This window comes from Columba livia, chromosome 1 (assembly GCF_036013475.1).
Source record: "Columba livia isolate bColLiv1 breed racing homer chromosome 1, bColLiv1.pat.W.v2, whole genome shotgun sequence".
Taxonomy (NCBI): domain Eukaryota; kingdom Metazoa; phylum Chordata; class Aves; order Columbiformes; family Columbidae; genus Columba; species Columba livia.
In genome coordinates, this window is record NC_088602.1 from 142,957,970 (window position 1) to 142,981,460 (window position 23,491).

The 23,491-nt window shown below is 37.7% G+C and overlaps 1 protein-coding gene across 1 annotated transcript in view; it reads left to right on the top strand.

Annotated features, from left to right (window-relative positions):
• ANO2 (anoctamin 2) overlaps positions 1-14,187 on the top strand; it is a 190,350-nt gene extending 176,163 nt beyond the window's left edge. The window contains exons 21-25 of the mRNA XM_013369708.3: positions 2,242-2,394; positions 2,499-2,551; positions 4,496-4,677; positions 11,159-11,264; positions 12,820-14,187. Of these exons, the coding sequence (XP_013225162.2) occupies positions 2,242-2,394; positions 2,499-2,551; positions 4,496-4,677; positions 11,159-11,264; positions 12,820-13,101 (776 nt within the window). The 3' untranslated portion in view covers positions 13,102-14,187. The remainder of the gene's footprint in view (positions 1-2,241; positions 2,395-2,498; positions 2,552-4,495; positions 4,678-11,158; positions 11,265-12,819) is intronic.
• Positions 14,188-23,491: the final 9,304 nt, after the last annotated feature.

Sequence of the window (23,491 nt, forward strand, 5' to 3'; positions counted from 1 at the left end):
TAAACTGCATTTTCCTCAGCAATGAATAAAAGGAGCTGCAAACAACATCAAAGCAAATGTGTGTGTGGTTTATACTTAAAACATTGCAAATATTTTTTTTTTCTTTTTCCAGCTCTATTCCTACTAAATTCACTTAAAACCAAATAAGGCATATTTTGGCGTTATGTGTATTTCTAAGAATTTCACAGGTTTTTGGGACATTATTCTAACATCTGTTTTTATTTCCTTGTTAATTCCTTTTCCTGACTCTGAACATTAAATATTCAGGAAAGTATGATTTCAAGGATAGGATGTTTGTATGCCTTGAAAAAGCTCCATCTTAGTGTATGTTTGGATATGCTCTTTGAAAGCAAAACAATGAGAAGGAAAATCAAAGGCTGTGTATATAATAAAGAAGTAATGCTTTACTGTGCAAATATATTGTCACTGAGAAGAGAAAAGCAGGTATGTCAGTCAGAAAAGTTGCAATCTGCACACAAGAAAATATGTATGCAAGAGAAAATCCTGGAGAAAGCTGTTTTATCAGTTAGTTGTAGGCTGTGAAAACAGTGCCTAAGGAAAAGATTTTAAAGTAAAGAGTTGGGCTGTGTAAAACCCTGATTTTCACAAAAAGTACAATAGATTTCTCCCATAGTGAAGAGAGAACTTATACAGGGATTTGCTGAAAAAGAATCCACAATAAATAATGCCTCATACACACCAATCTTTTTTTCTATAATACGATTTATTTAATTCTGAAGTGCAAATCACAGTTAGATTTATTAGTTTAATCCTGTTGGGATTACTGCCTTTGTAATTGGGCAACATGCTTGTCAGTTTTTCTTTTTCTTCTACTCATTAGTTTTCTGGAGTAATAAACCCCTCTCACTTCCCTGAAGTATCACTTTTAAATAATGTAGCATTTTTACGAGGAAATTATCTAGTCTCATGAGTAACATTCGCTACTGATGCCTCCTACTTTCCATGGAAGATACAGCCTTTTAGGCAACTTGATTCCTCAGCACTATACCCAAATGAGATTCACCCAGACGAGGTAGTTTGTGTGTGCCCTAATACGCCACTGAAAGAAGGGGAACTTAGGGATGCTCTGTACTCAGCCCACTGAAAAACTGAAGAAGCTGATTTGGAGGGGCATGGTTTTCTACTACATTATTCAAAACCTCTGTAGAGCACTGAGAGTTGTCAGAAAAAAACACAGATGTTCCAGCATTATGCTTTGCAGGGTGACATTGTTTCCTTAGCTGCTTAGAAGATAATTTGTTTGAATGGAGACATGTCATCCTATACCCTGGAAAACAGGCATAATTCGCTCAGAAAATGATGTGTTCTTTTTGTTTATATCATTATACTATGGGTGTAGTAGTCTAGTACTGTGCACAGGATGATATAAAATGTGCCACACACTGCAAAGTGAGAGGGTTTTCTTTGGTTAGTTGGTCAGTTTTTACCCCTGTGGAAGAAATATGGAGAACTCAGGAGGTCTGCTCTGCTTTGCAATACTGCTTGTTCTTTAGGACCAGTGGACCAGTTATTTTCTTTCTCCCAAACTACTTTACCCAAATTGCAAACCCAGTGGAAAGAAAACAAAAGAAAACAAAAATGAAAAACAAAACAACAACAACAACAACAACAAAAACAAACAAAAAAACAAAACAAAACAATAAAAAAACAACAAACAAAAAAAATTACTAGGGCTTAAGAGGAGGATTTTTTACTTTGGAGGATATTAGTGATGTAAGGAGGGATGAAAATGACAGACCATAAGAGTTGCTCATGCATCCACAAAGATACTTATTCTGTTTGTGTTCTTGACAGATAAAAGTTTTTCAAAAGAAGCTGGGAAGAAACAGTGATGACTTGTAGAATTTCTCCTCCTGATTACTTGTGTATCATTTTCCTTAGAGGTAAAAGGTCAGAGAAGAAGAGCACATTCTTAATCTGCTAATTATGTACAAAAGCAGAAGAATACACTCCAAAACTCTTGTCCTTTATTGAATTTATTGTTTACTATGGCTTGTGCTGTTCTGCTGGAGACTGGAAGCATTATTAGAAATATTCATTAAGCATAGTGCCAAACCTTTCTCTCTTTCACAACCTTACTTTGTGATATTTATAATTTGGACTAAATTGTGGAGTTTTATGGGTTTTGTAACCCACAAAGCTCATCAACTATTTGCTGTCAGCTTCATTTACTGGTTCTTTTCAGAAGATACCACAAAACACTGTGTATTTCTCTTCCAGTTATCCAGTTTGGTTTTGTCACACTCTTTGTTGCCTCCTTCCCTCTGGCACCTCTCTTTGCCCTTCTGAACAACATCATAGAAGTCCGGCTTGATGCCAAAAAGTTTGTTACTGAACTAAGGAGGCCAGACACAGTAAGAGAAAAAGATATAGGTAAGTAATGAAAAAACATTACAGTAAAGATAACATTAAAAATTCAATATGGAAGAAGAAAAATCACAGTATATCCATAAATAATTTTTTTTTTTAACTTACAGGAATTTGGTATAACATTTTGAGTGGTATTGGAAAGCTTTCCGTTATCATTAATGTAAGTATTTGGCTACACCAGTTTCTAACCATGATCTTGGGAGATTATATTGTCCCTCTACCATAATTTAAAAGTGATGTCTGATTTTTCCATTTGTTATGAAATATAATAAAATAAAATCTAAATTATCCAGTTCATTCTTGTGGAAGTGTAAAACATGGTTTAATTACAACAGAGATGACCATTCACTCATCTCATTCTCCCTTATCCTTGTGTTATGTAGGACAGGAAGACTAATTCATATAAGAACAACTAATGAAGGGAATGTAAGCAGGCAACACTCCAGATAATTGATTCATTGATTAATTCTCATTCATACTCATGCTTTTTTCTGTTACTTTGCTAGTATAACTGTTGATATGAATAAAAAGGATGTAACATAACATCCTAGATTCTAGGAGCAGAAAGTCCTTAGCTAGATGAAAAAAGAGTAACATTTGTTTTAGCATATACACGTATCATTATATCCCTAAACATTTCACCCCCCCCGCCAGAGTGAGTCTTTCTGTAAGAGTAGGGGTTTTTTTTGAGTTGGCTTACATACTCCACAAGCTACAAAATCTTAATGGAAAAATACATTATTTAATAGAAAAAGAATGATGACATTAACATAATGTGTGTCTGGTATACAGATATGTTTATTGTTCTACATGTATTTCTAAAGTAAAATTTTATTGTACATGCTTTAAGATAAAAAAGACTCATGCCCTAGGAGTTTAATCATAATATTATCTAGTGGGGTTTTGACCCACAGATATCAAAGCTCTTTAGAAAGGCAGTTGATTGCCAGTACTGAAGGGGAAACTTGTGGAGAAGTGTTGTGTCATTTATCTAGTACAATAGCTTCCAGCACAACAGCACTCTGTAGCAGTGTGTAAGCTATCATTACAACCGGGAGAACTATAATGCCTCCGAAGAAGCAGTTTTGTTTGACTTGGGTGGAGCATTGTTCACTTTTAGCTCAGCAGTTTCCAGGATTTAAGGCAGGAAATCTGTGCAGCCTTGCACATGTAATTTTGTTGTCAGGTATAGATTTCAGGCTTTCTGAACACTGATCTGTGGTAGATGAGCAAAACTCTGCAGCCTCTCAGTTTTGTCTGAATACAGTTTGCAGGCTTATGGTCTTTTATTATTTTCTACATCAAACAGATGCTGAACATTTTTATTTCTTGTGGATTCCATCAAAAATCAGTAAGCTAGTTTTTATTGACAGAAATGTAAATATGTGCATACTCAATTTTTAAGAAAACTAAATGCCCAGTTCTGCTTCACCATCTGAATAACATTGATGCAGAAGAACTATTTAGCAAAATGTAGTTCTAAATTAGTCTAATGAATTCCTACCGGTATTACATAGATAATGCTGTGTCTGATTCATTTAGCAATTCCAGGAGTTTTATTCCAGCATGAGATCCACCGATGTCAGATGTGTAAATCCTAATGCAAAGGGGGAAATGGAGGACAACTACTTTAAGCTCAACTGGTTTATCTCAGATAATACTATGTAACTACACCAAATTATGCTCCCAATTATACCAGCTAGCTATTATGTCTTTTTGTAGTTCTTTTAAAACTAGTGATAAATGTCCTAGTGGCTCCAGGGATGAAGAGAGTTGGGGAAATGTATGGTACATTAATTGCTTTTCTACTCTTTGCTTTAAGAAATATTCCACTTCCCTAATGACAGCCTTCCCCTGGAGAGACAGAGCAGGTTACTGTGCGTTTATATAAGTGTACATTTTGTACCAGCAACAGCCATTTAACTCTCACTTCATGACCACTCTAAACTTACTTGAAAGTGAAAACTACCCCCTGAATTAACTTAATCTGAAACACATAGATTCATGACTCTGATTGTTGTTGTTTTTTTGGTTTGGTTTGGTTTCATTTTGGTTTGGTTTTTAGTTGTTTTTTGATTGTATGATTGTTTTATTTGTCTCTCAGGCATTTGTAATTGCTGTCACATCTGATTTCATTCCACGCCTTATGTATCAATATGCATACAGTCAAAATGGAACCATGCATGGCTTCATCAATCACACGCTCTCATATTTCAATGTCAGTCATCTCAAGGCTGGAACACAGCCAGAAAACTCCCTGTTCGCACAAGACATTTTATTCTGCAGGTAAAGTACTTCTAACGACAGTTTGCATAGGCAAAGTAATTTTTGGGGGTCTCCTGCGAGACAGATTTTTTCCAAGTGAGAGCTGATAATATTTGTGTCTTTAGGAAGGTGGTTTTAACAGTAGAGCATTTAACAGTATTCTTACTATGTTAGAAGATTCTTAGAAGTGTTTTTCTGATGCATTAAGAGGCAAAATAAACAATTTAGGCAGACTTACTAAAATATAAAAAATCTTTCTGTATTAAAAGGCATAACTTTCATTAAAAACAATATGTTTTTAAAATGGACCTCACTACATAGAATCAGGCTTTATTTCTCTTTATTAAGTTCTGTGTTTACTTAATGAGATTTTAGTTTTCAGTATATTCTGCCCATCTTCAAAACCTATGTTGTTCCCCATCTGCACGTGAATTTCGGCTTAATCTTTTCAGACTGGGGAAACAAGGCTCAACTTCCTTTAAAATATGTCAGAAATGTCTAGTCCACTTCTCCCACAGTGCAGATACTGATGGGCTAGTTCCAGTCTGCATGAGAAATCACTAACATGGCTCCAGGGCTCTCAAATTAACCTCTACCTTTTATAAAAACATGCAGAAATTCAAGGAGCTGTTTTAAGGCAGTACAACCCAAGGCTGTTCAAAACTGAGTCCCTAGGATCAATGTTATATTTGACAGCCTGTCTCACCTTCCTTTTGGACTCACTTGAAATCACACTGTACTTAGCCTGTACAATGACAAGAAATCATCACAAATCTTGTTTGTCCATTTTCTTTGGAAGGAGATTCTTCATTTATATTTTACTATACACAGGTCTCTAATTGGCCTCCCTTGTTTTGTTGCACGACATATTTGTGTACGTCTGCTGTCTTTTTCTGATGGGTGCTAAAGGTTTTGAAGCTGATTCTTCGAATAACTGCTATTTGAACCTGCCCTGGTTTCACCTTTGTCTTTCCCAGTCTCCTGTCTCTAACTCACATCTTTGGTCTCCTGCTTTCTTTGTGCAGTTTTAGTCCAAGATAAAATTTTGGCTAAGGTGCCAAAAATGGGTTTATTGAAATCTATAGCCAAATTCTGTCAGTATCAGTGTCAAAGCAAAGGCAGAAAATCAGTTACCAAGCAGAACAGAGTAAGACAAATCTTATAGGTGATTTTCACATATCATCAGATTGGCCTCTTTTATTTAATACTGAAATACTGGCAGAAAACACTGCTAGTTATCGTAGCTATCAAATAGTGTTTTCCAATTAGTGCTTCAGAATTCTTTTTTATTTCCTCTCATTCAGTTGAATTAATTGTCCTTGACAAATCGGTATTCAATACACAAATAAATTTCTTCATTATTAGTTCCAGCAATCCCTATGTTTTTACTTGTCTGACATTCAGAGTTTCTTAAAGAAATTATACTGACAGAGAAAACAGAGATAGCTAGAGCAGCTGGAAATTCTTAGAGGGTTACTGTAAGTTATGACTGTTGGAGTCTTCTATAAACTTGTAAAAGCAGCTCACAGTGTGACATGGAAACATTATAACTAAGATAGTTAGGACACGATTTTTTGTCCTACCAAAACCTTCCTCTTCATGTTAGGGAGGGAAAATATTGCAAATAAGTAAACAATTTGATTTAAAAAAAAAAATCAAACCCACAAAATTCAATTAGTTCCCTTCTAAAATTAAATGCATCTAGAAACAAGCAGCTACTTAAAAGGAAATTAACTTTGTAATTATGTTTCTAACTTAGGTGCTCCAAATTGGCCTTCAGAACAGTTCCCTTCTTTTCACTGATTATTTAAGGGATCATATTGTAGCTGTGGTCCTGAAGTAGCCAAAAACTTCCCCTCGCTTCTAAAAGACTGCACATTTTAAAATGTAGGCTATGGACCGATCTCCCACAAAATCATGTTTGTTTTTTTGTTTCGTGTTTTGTTTTTGTTTTTGTTTTGTTTTGTTTTTTCTTTTTTCTTGGTTCCTTCACTGGAAGCAGATTAAATGCAGAGGTAAATCTGTCCCTCTATCTCAGGCACTGCTCTTGGGATTGCCCTTGAGACATACCAGCCTTACTTCCTTGACAACAGGGGAGGAGATTATATGAGTGCATAGGTGAGGCTCCCAACTTTTAAAGAGGTGAAGAGTGAGCATTTACTTCAGGCAGCACAGCCACCTCCCAATGCCAGGAACTTTGTCAAGGACATCTGTGCTGCCTCTGAGGAGGCGGTCAGATGGGACCTGAGGGCAGACAGAAAGGAAAAAAAATAGCTTTCCAGTGCTAAAAGCTGCATGCTGTACTGTACCTGCTGCTTTGCTTCTGGCAGACAGGGTAAAGAACCTTAAACCTGGGGCCTGTTGCTTTTCTCCAAATGTTGTTCCATGTGAGCTCTGCTATTCCCTATTTGCTGCTAGGAGATATTTTTCAGTATAACCTTACATGTGAGAGTATGCAGCACCTCTATACTTTCTGATAGACTTGTAAGTCTGTAAAATGCTTTTCTACTCTCAGTTTCCAGCACTTTTTAATTTGTATCCTTAAATTAGCCTGTGTTTTCATTCAACAAGCATCTTGATCCATATGGATCTCCTACTTCACTGTGACTTTGTTGCTTTCGTTTTTCTACTATTTACCTGGCGTCAGTCACTGGCCTCTATTTATGGTGTAAATCTGCCTGGGTATTTGGAAATGTGTACATTAACAACAGTGATGAAATGCAGTCCTCAGATTAACATGGACTGAAAAGCAGCAAAATACAAGGATAAGGGAATAATCCACACTAGATATAAAAGTGGTCCCTGCCTCATAATATCTATGCCACTGAGAATAAAAAAATTGATTGCAAACAAGAAGGATATACTAAATGTTTGATCACATACTAGTCTGAATGAAAAGCAACTATGAGAGCATTTCTATTTCATCAGCAGGAAACAATTAGGAAAATATGCCATCATCCCTATTCACTGTTTCTCATTATCACTCGTCTCATTTGAATCTTATCAAAATCTCAGTTTTGGACAGAACTACCACTGTGATAAAATGTGGGGTATCTAGCTTGTGTCCCAAGAGACAGACAACAAACCTTGTCCCTTATGCTGAAAATAAAATCTGCTTTTCTGTTTCTGGAAAATATGTTGGGAACAAGCTGACCTCCCTTATTCTTAGATTTCTGTGACCTCTGGAGATAAATGTGGTTACAATAAGCCTGCATTTTGCTCCTTATGGGCATTGCCAGAGATTAAGGTATCTTAAAAATAACCATAACAAGCCAGAAACAACTCTCCCACTGAACCTCCAGAATACATTCTTTGAATATTTTGAGCAGCATTTTGTACAATTCTGTGAACTGTTCAACATTATTTTCAAATAAACATTGCTGTAACACCAGTCTGATGCAGAGCATTAGTTGTAATGATTTTTTTTTTCAGAGCAAAATATTTTTGTAGCTGAAGGCAAAATAAAAGCAAACTTTACTATGTTAAGTGACATTTTTATTGGTTTAGCCCTTTTAATCTTTATAATCTGGTATGATAATGGAGTATGTGAAAGCATGCTGATCACATGGAAAAGGAGAAAGAAAGTCATTAAAGGGACTTTTCTCTTAACAAGAATCTGGTCCAATATTCAGCAAATTTATAAAGTGTCTTTGAATGAATTAATTTTCTTAATGCCCTGGGATTCATCTCATCTACCCCCAATGGTAACTGGTGGATTCTAATGTTTTTCCCTGAACAGTTCCTATATACTCCTGCATCGTTGAAGCAATACTTCCTTGTGATTCCATCATGTTTCCTTCAATTTCTTTTCAAAGACCAGCTGAAAATGAAAATTAAACAGATCTGTTTATTTAGACTGATTCATAGTTCCATTTACAGTTACATTTTTATTTTTTTTCTGCCAGTCTTTCTTTTTCCCCATGCAATATACTCAAGAAATATATTAGCATATTTCTTTTAAATCTGGCTTTGGTTCAGTTTTGTCTAAGTCTTGCCTAGTCCTCTCCATCCATCCTCATTTCCCCAACATTTCTCTACTTCCAGTGTACATTTTTCTTTTTTCCTTCAGAACTTTCATGTACACTATTCTTAAACCATATTGGCTACTTCATAGTCTTGTCCTTTTTCAGTGGAATTAGAGTTGTTTAATGCTTTTGAAACTCAATAGTCTTTGCACCACAAGTCGCTTACTGTTCCTAGCATATCTGCTTAATAAAGTATTTTAAGAATGAAGAATTGAAGATGCCAGGGAAAACATGGTCTTTTTAAAAAAAGAAACTACCTGTAAAATATAGTTGTCAGAAAATGACCAGGTTATTGTACTTTGATGTCCCATATGCCATAGAATAATTAAAAAGGGAGGTGGGGAGGAAACCCAGCTACCTTGTCTGTAACTCAGACAATACCTCCCTTCACCATAAATCATTTGCTAGTGCTCTGTTGAATGTAGATTCAGACATCATAAGCAGTGTGATTTCCAGCTGAGCCAGGTAAAATTTCCATGGGGTCTGATCTGCTGCAACACTTACACAACTTGTGAAGCTCAGAGTACAATAAATAGAAACCCCACCACATCTGGTAACCCTTGCAGGTGAACATGGGCTCCATATCAAGACTGAAACTGATTTGTAGTGCCAGGCAAAATCCACAACTAATGCGGTGGTTTTCCTTTGCTTTGATGTTCAAGCAGATTAAATTCAAGGGAACTGACTCTGGGCCTTATTGAAGCCCACGTACACAGACTTGAGCAACGTGTGAGAGTCCACATTGTACAGAAGGTACCAGAGAGGGAAACTCACAGTGCAGGGACAGTATAGGATCAAAGGGGAGTCCCATGTAAGACAGGACAAAGAGCTCTGTTGCTCTGCACACATCACTGCACAAAACAAATAATCCAGGGTCTAACACAGCCAAGATAGTGCTTCCATAAATTAATACAGACCCCAATTTAAAGTTGTTTCCCCCTCCTCTCTCTCCTCCCTCTCCCCATCCTGAGTTGTACCTTGTGTCCTTTAACTCGAGTAGGTTGCAGCACAAAATTACATCTAGCATTTCAGACTGAACTTTGTGGAGGGGAGGAAGAGGGGAAGGGGTGGGATGTAGGGTTGTGTGGGATTGTAAATGTGTAATTTAACGTGCAAAACCATGTGGATAGAACCTGAAGGTAATTTTGGTAAGCGCACCTGCAAACTGAAGCTGACAGATTTTATGAATCTTTGCCATTATCTCCAATGGAGGGTTTTCCACAGTTTAATGAATCTTGCTGTCAGGAAGGGTTTTGTGGTATTCAAAACAGATTTTCTCTTTCTTAATTCCATCCCATTACTCCTAGTCAAACACTGTGAACAGTACTAAATTATCCCTTTCAGTCCTAAGGGCACAATTTGTGCATGGTTATCATGTCCAACTGTGGCTGTTACTTACCAAAGTGAGGCAATACATGTGCTCTTCTTTAATCTTTTCTGGTGAGTCAGTCTCCTCAGCGCCTGCATTATTTTGCTAAAACTGCCTTCAATTTGTTGCTATCCTTTCTTTGTTGTGGTGGGGTTTTTTTTGTTTTGTTTTGTTTTTTCCCCTCCTCTGAAATCCCTACAACTGAATGGCTGAATGCAGCAGCATTACAGGTGTGGCTTTACCTGAGCTGTTCAGAGAAAGACTAATACCCCCCAGCACCATCATGCCTTTTGTTTATACATCCACAAGTCATAGTGTCTGCTGCCATATTTCAAACTTGTGCTGACTTGCTGGCCCCTGTAAAATCTGGGCTATTTTCATTGCACTTTCTTTCAAACTCTATGCTTTTAAAGGTCCTTCAATTGTTTTATTTTTAATTGTTTTTCATTTCCCCAGATAATTCTTATTGTGTTTCCTGTCTGTATTTCTTATTGCTTTCTGTGTTTCCTGCTATTTCCACAACTTTCTAATTTAGGAGCATCTGTGACTTTTATTAGCCTGTTGTTTACTTCCAAATGATTTATGATAATACTAAAAACATCAGACTTCAAGCCAAACCACTGTAGCTCTGTTTTGTCCTGTCTAAGGCTATACAGTTAATTTAGGGAGTGCCTTTCCCATGGCTCCCCCTGTCGTTAATGGAAAGACAGATTTTATATGGCCTGAAGTATTACCTAAATTAATCAAGATTTAAATGAGATGAATGAAGACTTCTGTTGTTATTTCCTTATGTCAATTTAGAATTTAAAAGGAAGACAAAAAAAAAAAATAGGACAATTGCAAATCCAGGAAAAACTGGAAATTTCCAGCATTAGAACAATGTTCTGATTTTGGTTACAACTGTGAAAATCCTTCTAAGCTTGCTAAATTCAGTGGACATAGTTCAATTCTAATTCTGGAGTTGTATTTCATAACAAGGGTTGAAGTAGGAACATCTGGAGGACTTGATTCTTTAGGTTTTATAACTGGAAAATCATGTTAACTAAAGTAATTTGTGCAGGAGGGGACTGATGGAACTGTGTAACAATTGAGCTGTCTCTATCGACAGGTTCAAAGACTACAGAGAACCGCCTTGGTCCCCAAATCAGTACGAGTTTTCTAAACAGTACTGGGCAGTCTTATCTGCTCGCTTGGCTTTTGTTATTCTATTTCAGGTAAGTCTGTTGAGTTACTGCAGTTTCAGCCACAGAGATAAATGGATAGAAATGCATGTGCCAAAGAAATTCATGTCAAATAGAGGTTTTCTGTTTGCAAATACCCAGCCTGATGTACTTGCACCCAACCTGTGAGATGCCAATGGGCTGCAGCACAGGTTCTCCTTTTGGAGCACTTCCTCAGCAGACCTTTTCCTTCATGGAAGGGAAGCCTCACAGCCTGCATTAGCCCCTGACACTAGCAGTGATCCCCCAAATACCCCAGGATCTTGAACGTTTCAGTTAAGTTGACTTTGTCAGCTTTTATACTCTCAGAGACACCACTTGTAAAAAGCATATAAATATTATGTAGGCTTGTTAAATCCTGTTCTTTACCCAAAACAAGAAATAAACAGAAGTAATAAATCCTCCAAGGTCTTCTGCTACTTTCTACAAGTTAACGGAGTAAATTCTCCCCTGTGTCAAGATTTTGTTGACAAGTGATTTACTATCATGGCCTGCCTTCTGAATGGCAGAAGCCTTCTGCCTTCCTCCATAATCTAGAATCCTTCCACAGTCAAATCAGGCCCAACCATTGTATTGAAACCTACCTGTCTTTTCTCCTCACCTGCCAAATATTCCTAAGTATGACTGTGAGTCTTGTGTGGTTTATATTGCCCTCTTCTGCTTCTTCGCTCTGTCTTCAGTAATTTTCCACCACTGTCTGCAAAACATTTGAAATCAACTAGTTATGCTGAGCTTCAACTAGCCTGCACATTGTTCTGCCAGAGTACATTCCCTGGATAATTAGCTCCATTGTGTCAGATAGAACAGAGGCTTCATGCTAGTAGTCTTCTCAGTAAATGTGCTCACACATTTGGAGGCATTGCACAACACAGCAGTTTTCAAAGCATTATCATGATAATATAAACTCCAAAGAATAAATTATCTATTAATTTCACAAACAAGTAAAACTTTTTGCCCAATCTGCTTCCTGCCTCTGTGTTATGAGTATCACCTGTAATGACCTTGACACCTGAGGATCAGGGTTGTGGCTTGCATGCTGCAGTAGTGTAAAAAATCCTGCTTGTCAGCAGACTGAAGGATTTCAGGACAGGCTGACCATGAAAGTTGTCTGCTGTCTACTCAGGCCACATTGGAAACACATGAGTATGACTGTGTTGGAGGATGTTTTCACTGACATTGCACTTATAGTAACAAATTCTGGATTCAATCTTAATGAATTTTATGTTGAAAACTGAGAACCTTTAGACACCTGTAAAGAATAAGGTTGTTTTAGCTACTTAGACTGTGAATCACCTGATGAATCCAAGTCCTTTCCCATTTCAAACCTAATTGAAGCATGTGTTTAATTCAGCTGCTCCACTGGGGCTGAGCTGTGCACAAGTGTGAGCTCTTTCTTGAACTAAGACCTTATTCAGCTGCTTAATACTACATGCTGTCAGCAAAATGTGTTTGATACCTGCCTCACAGCTATAACAAAAGTTTAGTTTTGCTCTAGTGTAAGTGTTTTGGATTTTTTGTACTTGTTTCCTGTCTGTTGCTGTGTTTGCAGAACTTGGTGATGTTCCTCAGTGTTCTGGTTGACTGGATGATTCCTGACATCCCCAAGGACATCAGTGAACAGATCAAAAAGGAGAAGAGTGTACTTGTTGACTTCTTCCTAAAGGAAGAGCATGAAAAACTGAAGCTGATTGAAAGCTTTATCGCACGTGACAAGGGGAAACACAAAAGTGGGACTAAAGGCGAAAGGATCCGGGCTGCCAGCTTCTGTCAGTTTAACCGAAGTCAGAAAGGCAGCTTTACCTCCTCTAGGTCACAGCACACAGAAGTGTGAGTCCTTAGAGAGAGGTAACATATTTGCTTATCTCCATAATACCTGTTTACTGTGTGATGTGATTCTGAACCTGGACCGAGAGGGAGAGACACTCAAAGAAGAGACGGGGAGCAAAAAGGAGGGTTCTTTTGAATCCTTAAAAACTCTATATGCAAGGATCTCTGTTACATTTTATATGCTATCTGAACTGCAGCATTTTCAGACTTTCTCAAGGCAAGATAAAGGGCTACATTATAGCTGTAGCTGGTCTTTGTGGTGATGCACGTGAGTTGGGTAGGCATACGGGAATATTCCTCACTTGTTCAGGCTCAGTGGTAGGATCGCAGCCATCCCTTGTCTTGAAGACACCCTGTGGGGCATGGGAGATAGAATGGACACCCATGCTCTAGTATCTATCTTTTGGCAGATGTGACTGACCATGACAAAGTGCACACAACACATTGTCTCACAGCTTGTAGCTGCCAGAGGATGGTTTATAAACAATTAGAGTCTCAAGAGTCATTGTGCCTTCCTGATGTGCATTGTCACTTGGTGCTGTCTCTGTAGAGCATGTAGAGCTGTTGTTAAGGGCACAGAGCTGTGGGAACAAAAGGAATGAAATTTGCTGAGCACTTTCATCTACAGATTTGCAGTGTTTTGCTTAGCAGGAGCTTGAATGCATTTGGTAATGGACAGAGAGCCCACCAACGTATGCATCAGAATGAAATAAAGCTGCTAGAACCAGGGGAGCTCATGGTTATTCATTGTCCCAAACAACCACAAAAAAAACCCTGCATGTTTGATTCTCCTTTCACTTAGGCTGGGAATTCAGCCAGTATCAAGAGGAATCACATGACTAAACCAAAACCAGTGTGAAGCTGACGAGTGAGAGTGGAAGCAAGTCTTGTAAATCACGTGGCATTTTCATGTACATTGTGTGTAAAGTAACAAAAGTTGTCGCTGTTGTGCATTTACTGTAAACTAAAATATTTTGCAGAACTACATGTCATGGGAAGATAAATACATACACTAAGCAAGCTTTCATCTATAAGCACTTAATGAATAACATTTTTCTGCTACAAATGAAAATAAATATTTGTTTAAAAATCTGTTTCTTTTACTGTAGATTCTGCCTCTAACTTGACTTGAAATTCAGAGTCTGGAAATAAGATTTTCTTCTTATTTTGTCTTCTCAAAAATGCTTTCAAAGCCATCAAAAACACAAACAGAAAGAAGAAGTGCTTCAGTTTCAGGCATTGTGTACTGTATGATTGTTCTTTAACATTATAATGGTATTTTATATATTTCTGAAGCCTAATAACTTCATTGTTCTCTTTGGTGGAAAGATTTTTTTCTATAAGAACTTTTGGTGCTTTAATGAGAGATGTAAAAAGAATTTTGGATTTTTATTTTTTGTTTGTTTGTTTTGGTTGGTTGGGTTCCTTCTTTTTTTTTTTTTTTTTTTGGAGGGGGGGGTGTTTGTTTTTTTTTTTTTCTTTTTTTCATTGCCTAAACTAAAGAAAATGAAAATGAGAGAACTGTTTCAGGGCAGGCTAGAATTAAAAATCTCATTTTGGAGTTTCATTTTTAAAATCTAATTTAGGATTATTTATCCCCTATATATAACAGATCGAATTTGAAATTACAATGTCAACTTGAATAAAATTGCAAATATTTAACTTTGTTGAAAAAAAGTCTGACCTCACCAAATGTTTCCTTCTTTTTGCTCTGTCAAAACTCATTTGCAGAATTTTAAATGAATTCAGAGAGAGTTCATCCCTCTTCTGAAACTGTGTTTTTTTTAATTGCTAGGGATATTGCCCAAATCTCAGTTTGTCTATATACTCTCAAGATTACAAATACAGCTTGTAAATGTGCAAAAATATAGAATCATAGAATCATTTTGGTTGGAAGAGACCCTCAGGATCACCAAGTCAAATAATCACCTAACTTTAGCATTAACCATGTCCCTAAGAACCTCATCTAAACATCTTTTAAACGCCTCCGGAGATGATGACTCCACCACTTCCCTGGACAGCCTGTTCCAATGCCTGACAACCCTTTCTGTGAATAATTTTTTCCTAATATCCAATCTAAACCTTTCCTAGTGCAACTTGAGGCCATTCATTTCCTCTTGTCCTATCACCTGCTACTTAGGAGAAGAGACCAGCACCCTCCATTCTACAAGCTCCTTTCAGGTAGTTGTAGGCAGCAATAAGGTCTCCCCTCAGCCTCCTTTTCTCCAGGCTAATGAGGCCCAGTGTAGTATTACAATGTTTCTTCCATTTAGATATACATTATCTGATACAAGCTATTTGAAGAGCTCCTGCTATAATGTACTGTGTATAAACTATTGACTGTATATATGTGGTGTTTGTAATTGATTGAGATAGATAGAAAACTTATGGGAAAATAGTCCTCTCCTTAAATGCAGTTTAAGCTTATTCTTGGTATAAATACCTCACAGTCACTTGTGATCACGTGAACTACATTCTTGCCAGTCCTGAAAGTTATGCTATTGCATCTTGGGGAGGCTCAGCTATGATGAGATTTGTATGAACTAAATAAGCTGTTAAAATTTAGGTAGTTTCCCTCTGCAGTCACCAGAGAGAGAAAGGCACCGACAGCTTACTCATCCCATTTGGAGAAAGATGTCTGCGATGGGCAGATGAATGCACTCAGAGGATGCCTGTCTCCTTTCCTGCACTGTAGTGGGAGCCCTGCTGCATTTCAGATTATGCTCTTGGGCTTTAGGTTGCAGAAGATCAGAATCTAACTTTCCCAGTCAGAGAGCTTAAGATATTTAGATCTCTGAAAGAACTAGTGACTGCAAGATTCCTATTTGATCATGCTTGTTTTATTTTGTTTTAATTTTGCTAGGTGCCTGAACGAGTATAATTTTTAAGAATTTGGCTCCCTGATGGAAATCTGTGACAGGGCATAGACATAAAAGTTGGTTTACCCCCTTTGAGGTTAATATTTAAATTAGGGTACTGTAAATCCTCAAAAACAAATTGTCTCATTTCAATTTCAAAAGACCAACAAGCCCTGTTGGGTATTGCGTGGTCTAATATATTAAGTAAGTAAATATTAATGACATCTGTTCCCTCGTTTACACTAGAAGGTATTCTGGTGGTGGATTTGCGAGTTTGGAACTGCTTATGTTCATTGTTTAGAACTCTAGTTGATTGAAACACAATCAATTTTTTTCACTTCAAAATGCCTCTGATGAGGAAAAACATTGTTTCCAAACAGTAGAAATATCAACCTTGCCAGACCTTTAGATTATCATAATTCTTCCTTCCTTTTCCCAGATATGTGGGAGTGCATACAGAAACAGGTTTAGAAAGAGGCTTACAAGTTGCGTAGCACTTGTAAGCTTTTTGATGTGACTTGTTTGATGAAGGATATTCAGAGTTAAGGTCCTTCTTAAACCATTTTTTGCACCCTCCCTCTCCCAGGAAATACCCTCTTGTCTTTTTAAAAACTGTGAGTCACTCAAAAAGAGTCAGAAAAATGCTATCCCAAAGTTGAATAAATTAGGCTGTTGTTACACAGAATTTCCATAACAAGCAGCTGAAATGCTTGCTATGGTCCAAAAATGATAATGTGTTTCTAGATTTCCTAGCAAAAGGAACTAGAGAAGGCAGCAGACATACACCGATGCTCTGAAGGTTCTCCTGAGGTTTATACATTTCACCCAAACAAGGCTGGGAAAGCGGCATAACAACAATCACGGCTGACGTCCAGATGGGATCTACCATGATATCACAAACAGGACAGACATCTCAATTATCTTTATCTGTGATATGGCTTCTATTTTTCTTTTAAACTTGAAAGTTTCATTCACTGAGAATTCCTGCATGTTTGGTACTTGACTCAGGTGCAGTCCCCGAGGATTGCATCCTTTGTTACATTTCTATGGCAACCTCTGGATTCTCCTGACAGTGCTTCCCATCAGCTCCTGTAATTGTAGATCACTGATTGGGCATTCATTCATTCCCAGTTTCTAACTTATCTCTTTTGGACAAAGCAAGACTTTATCTGATCCCTTTTTAACAGCATGATACTTGTAAGTCTACCCACAAAGCACCCCCTTACCGTAACTTGTGTCTCAGAAGCAGAGAATGACTGTTTCAAGAGACGTGCATGGAAAGATCTCTCTAGGGAAGAGGAGTACAGGGCTTCAAGTAGAAACACAAAGGTAATAAAACCTGTGAGCTATAGTCATTCTTTGCTTTAGTAATGAAAACGAGCTAAAAATCTCTGCAACGAAAGGAACAAAAATAAGAGAAGAAGTTACATAGATGTTTCTGCACATTTAGTTCACAATTTCATGGCTCTTTAAACTTTTTCAACTATAAATTAAGAGAAAACCCCAATTAAAGGAAATGAGCAAACAAGTGAAACTCCACATGCCTTTGTGTGTGAGTAGTTAATACACCCAGTCATAAACCATCAAATCCACACTTCAGGCTTCACGTGGAGTCGCATTAATAGGAATGTATAAAATTGCACATCTAATCAGAACAGTGTGAATATGAAGTAACAAAAGGGAGGAACGAGGCTTGTGTAAAGCGTTAAAACAGATATAATCAGATGTGACCTTGTAATTACCAGGCAATGGAAAAGTGTGTCCAGCTCTATGTGGTCAGTAGAAGCTCACGGCAGCTGAAGGAGTTTGCTTCTTCATTTACCACAGCTTCTCCTTTGGGCTGTTGGTGCAAGATAGTTTCAAGCAGCTTTCAGGAGTTATTCAGTAGAAGAAATTGGCCCAGATTGAAGGGAGTCCCTGTTCCTAAGTCATACTATGCTTAAATGCCATGAATTACAGAATCCATCCGATCCACACAGCCCGATGTACCCTCTCACTGTGCTTATCTCTAGTTTTAAAGAAGTCTTTTAGGAGCTGAGTGAAACTGCTTGTCATGTCTTCTTCACATAGACTTGCCCTTTTTTTTTTAATCATCAGTACTAGATGCCTTTTTTGTGATGAGTATTATTGGTTTTTCAGTCCTCAGGTTCTCAGTGTGTAGAAAATACTGCTATTGAGACCTCTTCTGCAACTTGACCTTTCATGACACTCAAAACTAATGAAACATAGTCCAGGAAGAAAAGGGTAGCCTATGTGGAAGTATGTCTGTTAAATTATTGCTTGGAAATATACAACTCAACATGCACAATATTTACCACTGTTAGCAATAAACTCTTCTGACTACAATAATATAACATCTGTTGCTGTTATGCAGTCTCACCCTTTAATTAGGCACAGATGGTCTTCCTCTTCCCCATCTGGTCTAATTCTTTTGCTTTTGAGAAGAAAATATAAACCAGTTTTGTTTTTGACTTATCCTTGTAGGTAAATTCCTCTACACCATATACTGGCTAAGACATCTCGTGTCCAGTAACATGAGATTTTCAGATAAACAAATAGAAAGTGCCTTTATTGCACTTAAAGGTATGGAGATAGGAGGAGGATGTACACCTGAACTCCCAGTTCTTACCTTGTAAAGGTAAGCATCAGCATATGGTTCATCTGAAAGGCCCACAGACAACAGAACTTGAAGAATATTTTTAGCAATAAAATGAGTATAGATTCTGTATGCTCTATGTGTAAATTTTTCGAGGAAGATTCTGCTTTGGTTATTTTCTAAATGTGTTTCAACCCTTCCTAATTCCCTCAGTACTAGCCAAACTCTGAATATTCCCCACAGTTCTTGTCCTTTACCCATCATCTGCAAATGTACTCAATTATTAATTGGCTATTAAATTATTAATCACTGCATTAATTAACAAGCTGCCTTACTGCCTCTTTTGCACCACCGACAGAATTGCTAAAATTAGTCAGATTCCATAACAACTCCTGAGACAGCCTGATAATACACTTCATTCATACATAATGATGTAATGAAATATTTTCATTTATGTGTATTTTCACTCGGCTTGTCAATACAATCTTGCAGCTTTACTTTTCCTGATTCTTAAGAAAGTCATTAAAAACAACTCTTCTGCTCACATGTACAGAGTTTTCTAAGCTGTTCCCACTGATGCCCTAGTTCTACAGATAAAATCTTAATAAGTAAAATTTTTACTATTGCAAGAATATATTATGTCTGTCTCTAATGTGGCCACCTGAGACAAGAACCTGAAATTCAAACTTCACTGGAATCAGTGGAAGTCTTTATTCTGGTTTCAGTATCCCCTTGATCAGAGAGTGTTTCTTTTAGGCAACTTTGCATACAGCTTTCAACCAGTTAGACAGAGAAATGTGACAGCAGTGAAAAAATGTTTATGCACAGCAAACTCTTCCATGGCTATGGTCTTCAATGAGTCTGACTATGTCAATGCTATGGAAAATGTGGGCAGTTAGCAGTTTGGGATTTGACCCTACATTTTCCTGAGATGGGAAAAAACTGACTAGGAATTTTGTCTACATTCATACTGATGTCTTTTTAGGGCTGGCTTTAGTAAACTTGATTTTCCAAAAAGTTATTACTCTGTGCTTTCATGTGGCATGGATTTAAGGCAGACACAACTATGATTCACTTTTGAAAATTTTGATCCTTGAATTTAAATATATGAGGAACTAAATGAAGAATAATTTTATCTATGGAATTCTGACAAAAGAGGAGGTAGTACATGATGCTCCTATAAATAGCATAAGTAGGAATCTAAGAATAATGATTGATAATCTAGTTGAATCTATGTAGTTCATACAAGATATACAACTTCTGGTGACAGTGTACCTGTTATTCCATTCTACAGTGTTTGATATTAATAAGTTCAGGAAGAAAATAAACAGGGAAACAATGTGATCCATCAACTTGGAAAGGCTATTTCAGTCCTCTAGCTGAACCCCACATTTTTGGGAAAGAATGTTCTGAGAATTAAAGCCATGCCGTTAAAACCAGAAACAAGCTAGTTAGGGAGGTAGAACGAGGGGAATAGGAGAACAGCCCCATGAAGCTGTGAGAATAACTCTGTTCGTGTTCAGTTAAAGGTCTCTGCACACTGTTTGTTGGTAGACATACGCATCTGAGAACTCACCAATATCATGTTTCAGTCCATAGCCACATCCTTTGCTGGAGCTCCAACTATGATAACAGTACCAGAGGAAAAGACTCACTAGTGTCAGTAATTCTAAATTTTACTGCATAAAACATCCTGGTCCACTCAGCATAATTTGTCATTCTTTCATTGACTATTAATGATAATGTTAGATGGACCTTGACAAAAATACTGGTATTTCACAAGTTTGAATATTTTCACTTGAAATTCATAGACAGGAGCACAGACTGTTCTCTGCCTCAAGGGAAATTACAGGAAGAAATCACAGCCTTACCTGAATCTGACCCACAAGGTAAAGTCTGTTTCTTGAGTGATTCCTGAGTCTACGTTGAATATTATGCACAAAAGACAGAAGAAATTCAGGCAAAAATCTGTGAAGATTTTAACTGCACAAATACAGATAGAACTTCTAACATTTTCTACCCAGCACTTAAGCAGAAAGTTAGCCCTTTCCTAACAAGCCAGTTCTTGAGAGGATTATTTTCTGTAAACTCCTCCAGTAGCCACTTCTTTTAAAAAGGGATAAACAAAGCTGACAATAAAGTTAACTTGAATCTTACAGGTGTGGTGTAAAATTTCCTCTGTCATCTAGAGTTTCAGCGTCTTTTCCATCTGTTCTGAAGCTTTAAAAAGATTATTATTTTTTTAAAAGTCAGTTATGTATGAATGATACAATTTAGACAGCTAATTACACATTACATCCTTCTATTGATGCTGGGAGAGGGTTTTTACTCGTTTTATTACATGTAATCCTTTGAGAAGCAACAATGTACTTTCATACAAGTTTGGAAACACTGAAAGTCAGTAAGAATGTGAACTTATGAGGACATTTACATCTAGAAGAGTCTTACTGTCAGGACTCTGATTAAGAGCCTGGAAAAGGGGGAGATTTAGTTTACAAAGTGTGCACTTCCTTATAAAACTAAAATGAAGCAACTGTAAAGACAACATTGTATTAAGAGTTTGTTTGTTTGTTTGTTTGCTTGTGTGTTTTTTGTTTTTTTGTTTTTTTTTTTTTTGTTTTTTTTTTTTTTTAGTTTGGTTGGTTGGTTTTTAGCAAGTAAATGTACAGATGTTTTGTCCATTCAATTGCCATGTAGAACTGGTTCCAGCAGATGGAGCAAGAAAGCAGAAGGAAAAATATGACACATACCTAGGGTACTCAAACGAGGTGGACATGTTCATGAGGCAGGATGTGAGATGCATATGTTCATAAAACATGCCTCAGACCATCAGAGGAAAAAACATTTTCAAAGCTACTCCATGGATCCAAGTTCAGTCAGAAACTCTCAACATAAATGACACTGACAGAAGTTTTTCCTTGGAAAAATAGCCACTTGGGATTTTCTGCAACCTAAATATATATATATATATATATATATATATATGTATAATATAACTAGCTTGTTATTCTCTTGGCTTTAGTGGAGATTAGGACAGCTTAATCCTTCAACAAAAGCTAATGCTGTGAAAAAGTATCACATGAGACAAGCTTTACATATCCCATACGATCTTCAGCCTCTTATTTTCCACTTTCTCTCTTCTGAGTCCATATGTACTGTATATTACCTTGTTTACAAATGGGTCGTGCATCACAGTGAGCATCATATGGTGCAGGAAATGTGGCCAGAGGCCCCGCACAGGCACAAGGAGTGGAGCTCCAGCTCCTGGGAGGCACTGCGGCATCTTGGGAGCCAAAATAACAGCAAGCTCTTCATTTGGGATGAAATTACTGTTCTCTTTTGTTTTGCTTTCCTAAAGTTAACACCTTCTAGAAAACAAACAAACAAAAAACTCCCAACAACAACGACAAAAAAAAGCCAACCATTTGTTTTGGTGAAATTGAATGCAAAGAGCTCTCACTTGAATCAGTGTTTTTTTTTTCTTTTTAACAGGACCTATTTATCACAGAAGCCTCCGGCAGCCCGCCAGCAACATCCGCGAGGCCTGTGTCCTGTCACCAGCCCAGGAAGCGTGTGACACCCAGCTTAAGGGAAAAGGGAACATCTGTGAGCACAGCTTCTTTGCCTGCTTACAGTAAGAAGGAGGATCTCCTTCCTCTTCTAGGCTCAGGGGAAGTCAGCCCCTCTTCTTCTTGAGTCTTCCCTAACTTCTGAAACTGAGTCAACCCTGCGTGGTCATCTTCAAGCTCTGTGTGATCATCCCTGCTGGCAGGTATTTTCCATGCAATTTCCACAGATGTCTTTTGACAGAAGTGGTCAGCTTGACCTCACTTTCCAGATTCAGCTCTCTGCAGCTTCCTGATTGTTTTTGCCAAAATTGAGCTGAAAAATCTATTCTGAAAACTATATAAGAATTGTAGTTAAGTTCCTTAAAAAAAATCAACTAGAGAAAAAAAAAACAACAAACACAACAAGAAAAATATTGCAAAGATGCTAAACTCTTTTGAAACTGCCTCCTTTTTAAAAGGCATTTTTGATGGACACTTTTTGTCTGCCTGTGCTTGTCAGATGGGAGAACCTGAATGCGAAGACATGCTGGTGCTGGTGCTTGATATAAGGCTGCCTTGAAACCATGGCTGGCTGGGCTGAGACCAGTAATTCAGGTGAAGCATGTGAGCAGTAGAAATGTGGTTCCTGTGCTGGGGCTTCCATCCCAGGGCCAGCAGCAAACCCATAAGGGTGTCAGGAGTGCTGTGGGAGACCTTTTGTCATCTCATTTTCAGCTACATGTTTCTGGGGCTGCCTCAGCTTCAGGTTCTTTGTTGTGATTTGTGACCGCATGGACACATTGATATATGTATTGTGAAGTTAGGCTTGCATCAGTTCCAGCACAGGAGGGTCTGTGCCTGTAGTGCGTTCCAGACAGCAGTGGTTCTTTCTGCTGCAGGTAACCCCAGCAGGTTTGTATGGCTTCCTATTTTATCTTCTTTTTAATAAAAAAAAGTCCGCTTTTCTACCAATTTCTTCCCTCATGACGTTTAAAACCCTTGGAGAAGTCAATGACTCCCTTGTCTCCTACAAAACAACCCTTCACTCAGGTGTGTCTTCAAGGTCTGATGTGTTGCTCCAGCACGTATCTGCCACAAGCACAGTGAGAGCTGAGAGATCAGTTCTCCCCTCCAGCTGCATCTGGAGCTGAGTGTCCAAGAAAGTCAACAGAATGGTATAGGGATGTTCCCACATACCAACCCACACTCCCCTAGGTGCATATGCAGATATGGACTCATGCATATTCATATACAGGACAACATGAGGAGTGTGGACACAGCTCTCTCACTTTCTTCCCCTCTGCCTTTGCCTTTGATAAAAGTAGAAGACATCTGAGTGATGAGATCCAGTGTATCAGGGAAGGAAGAGAGCCAGTTGTGACATGAGAATGT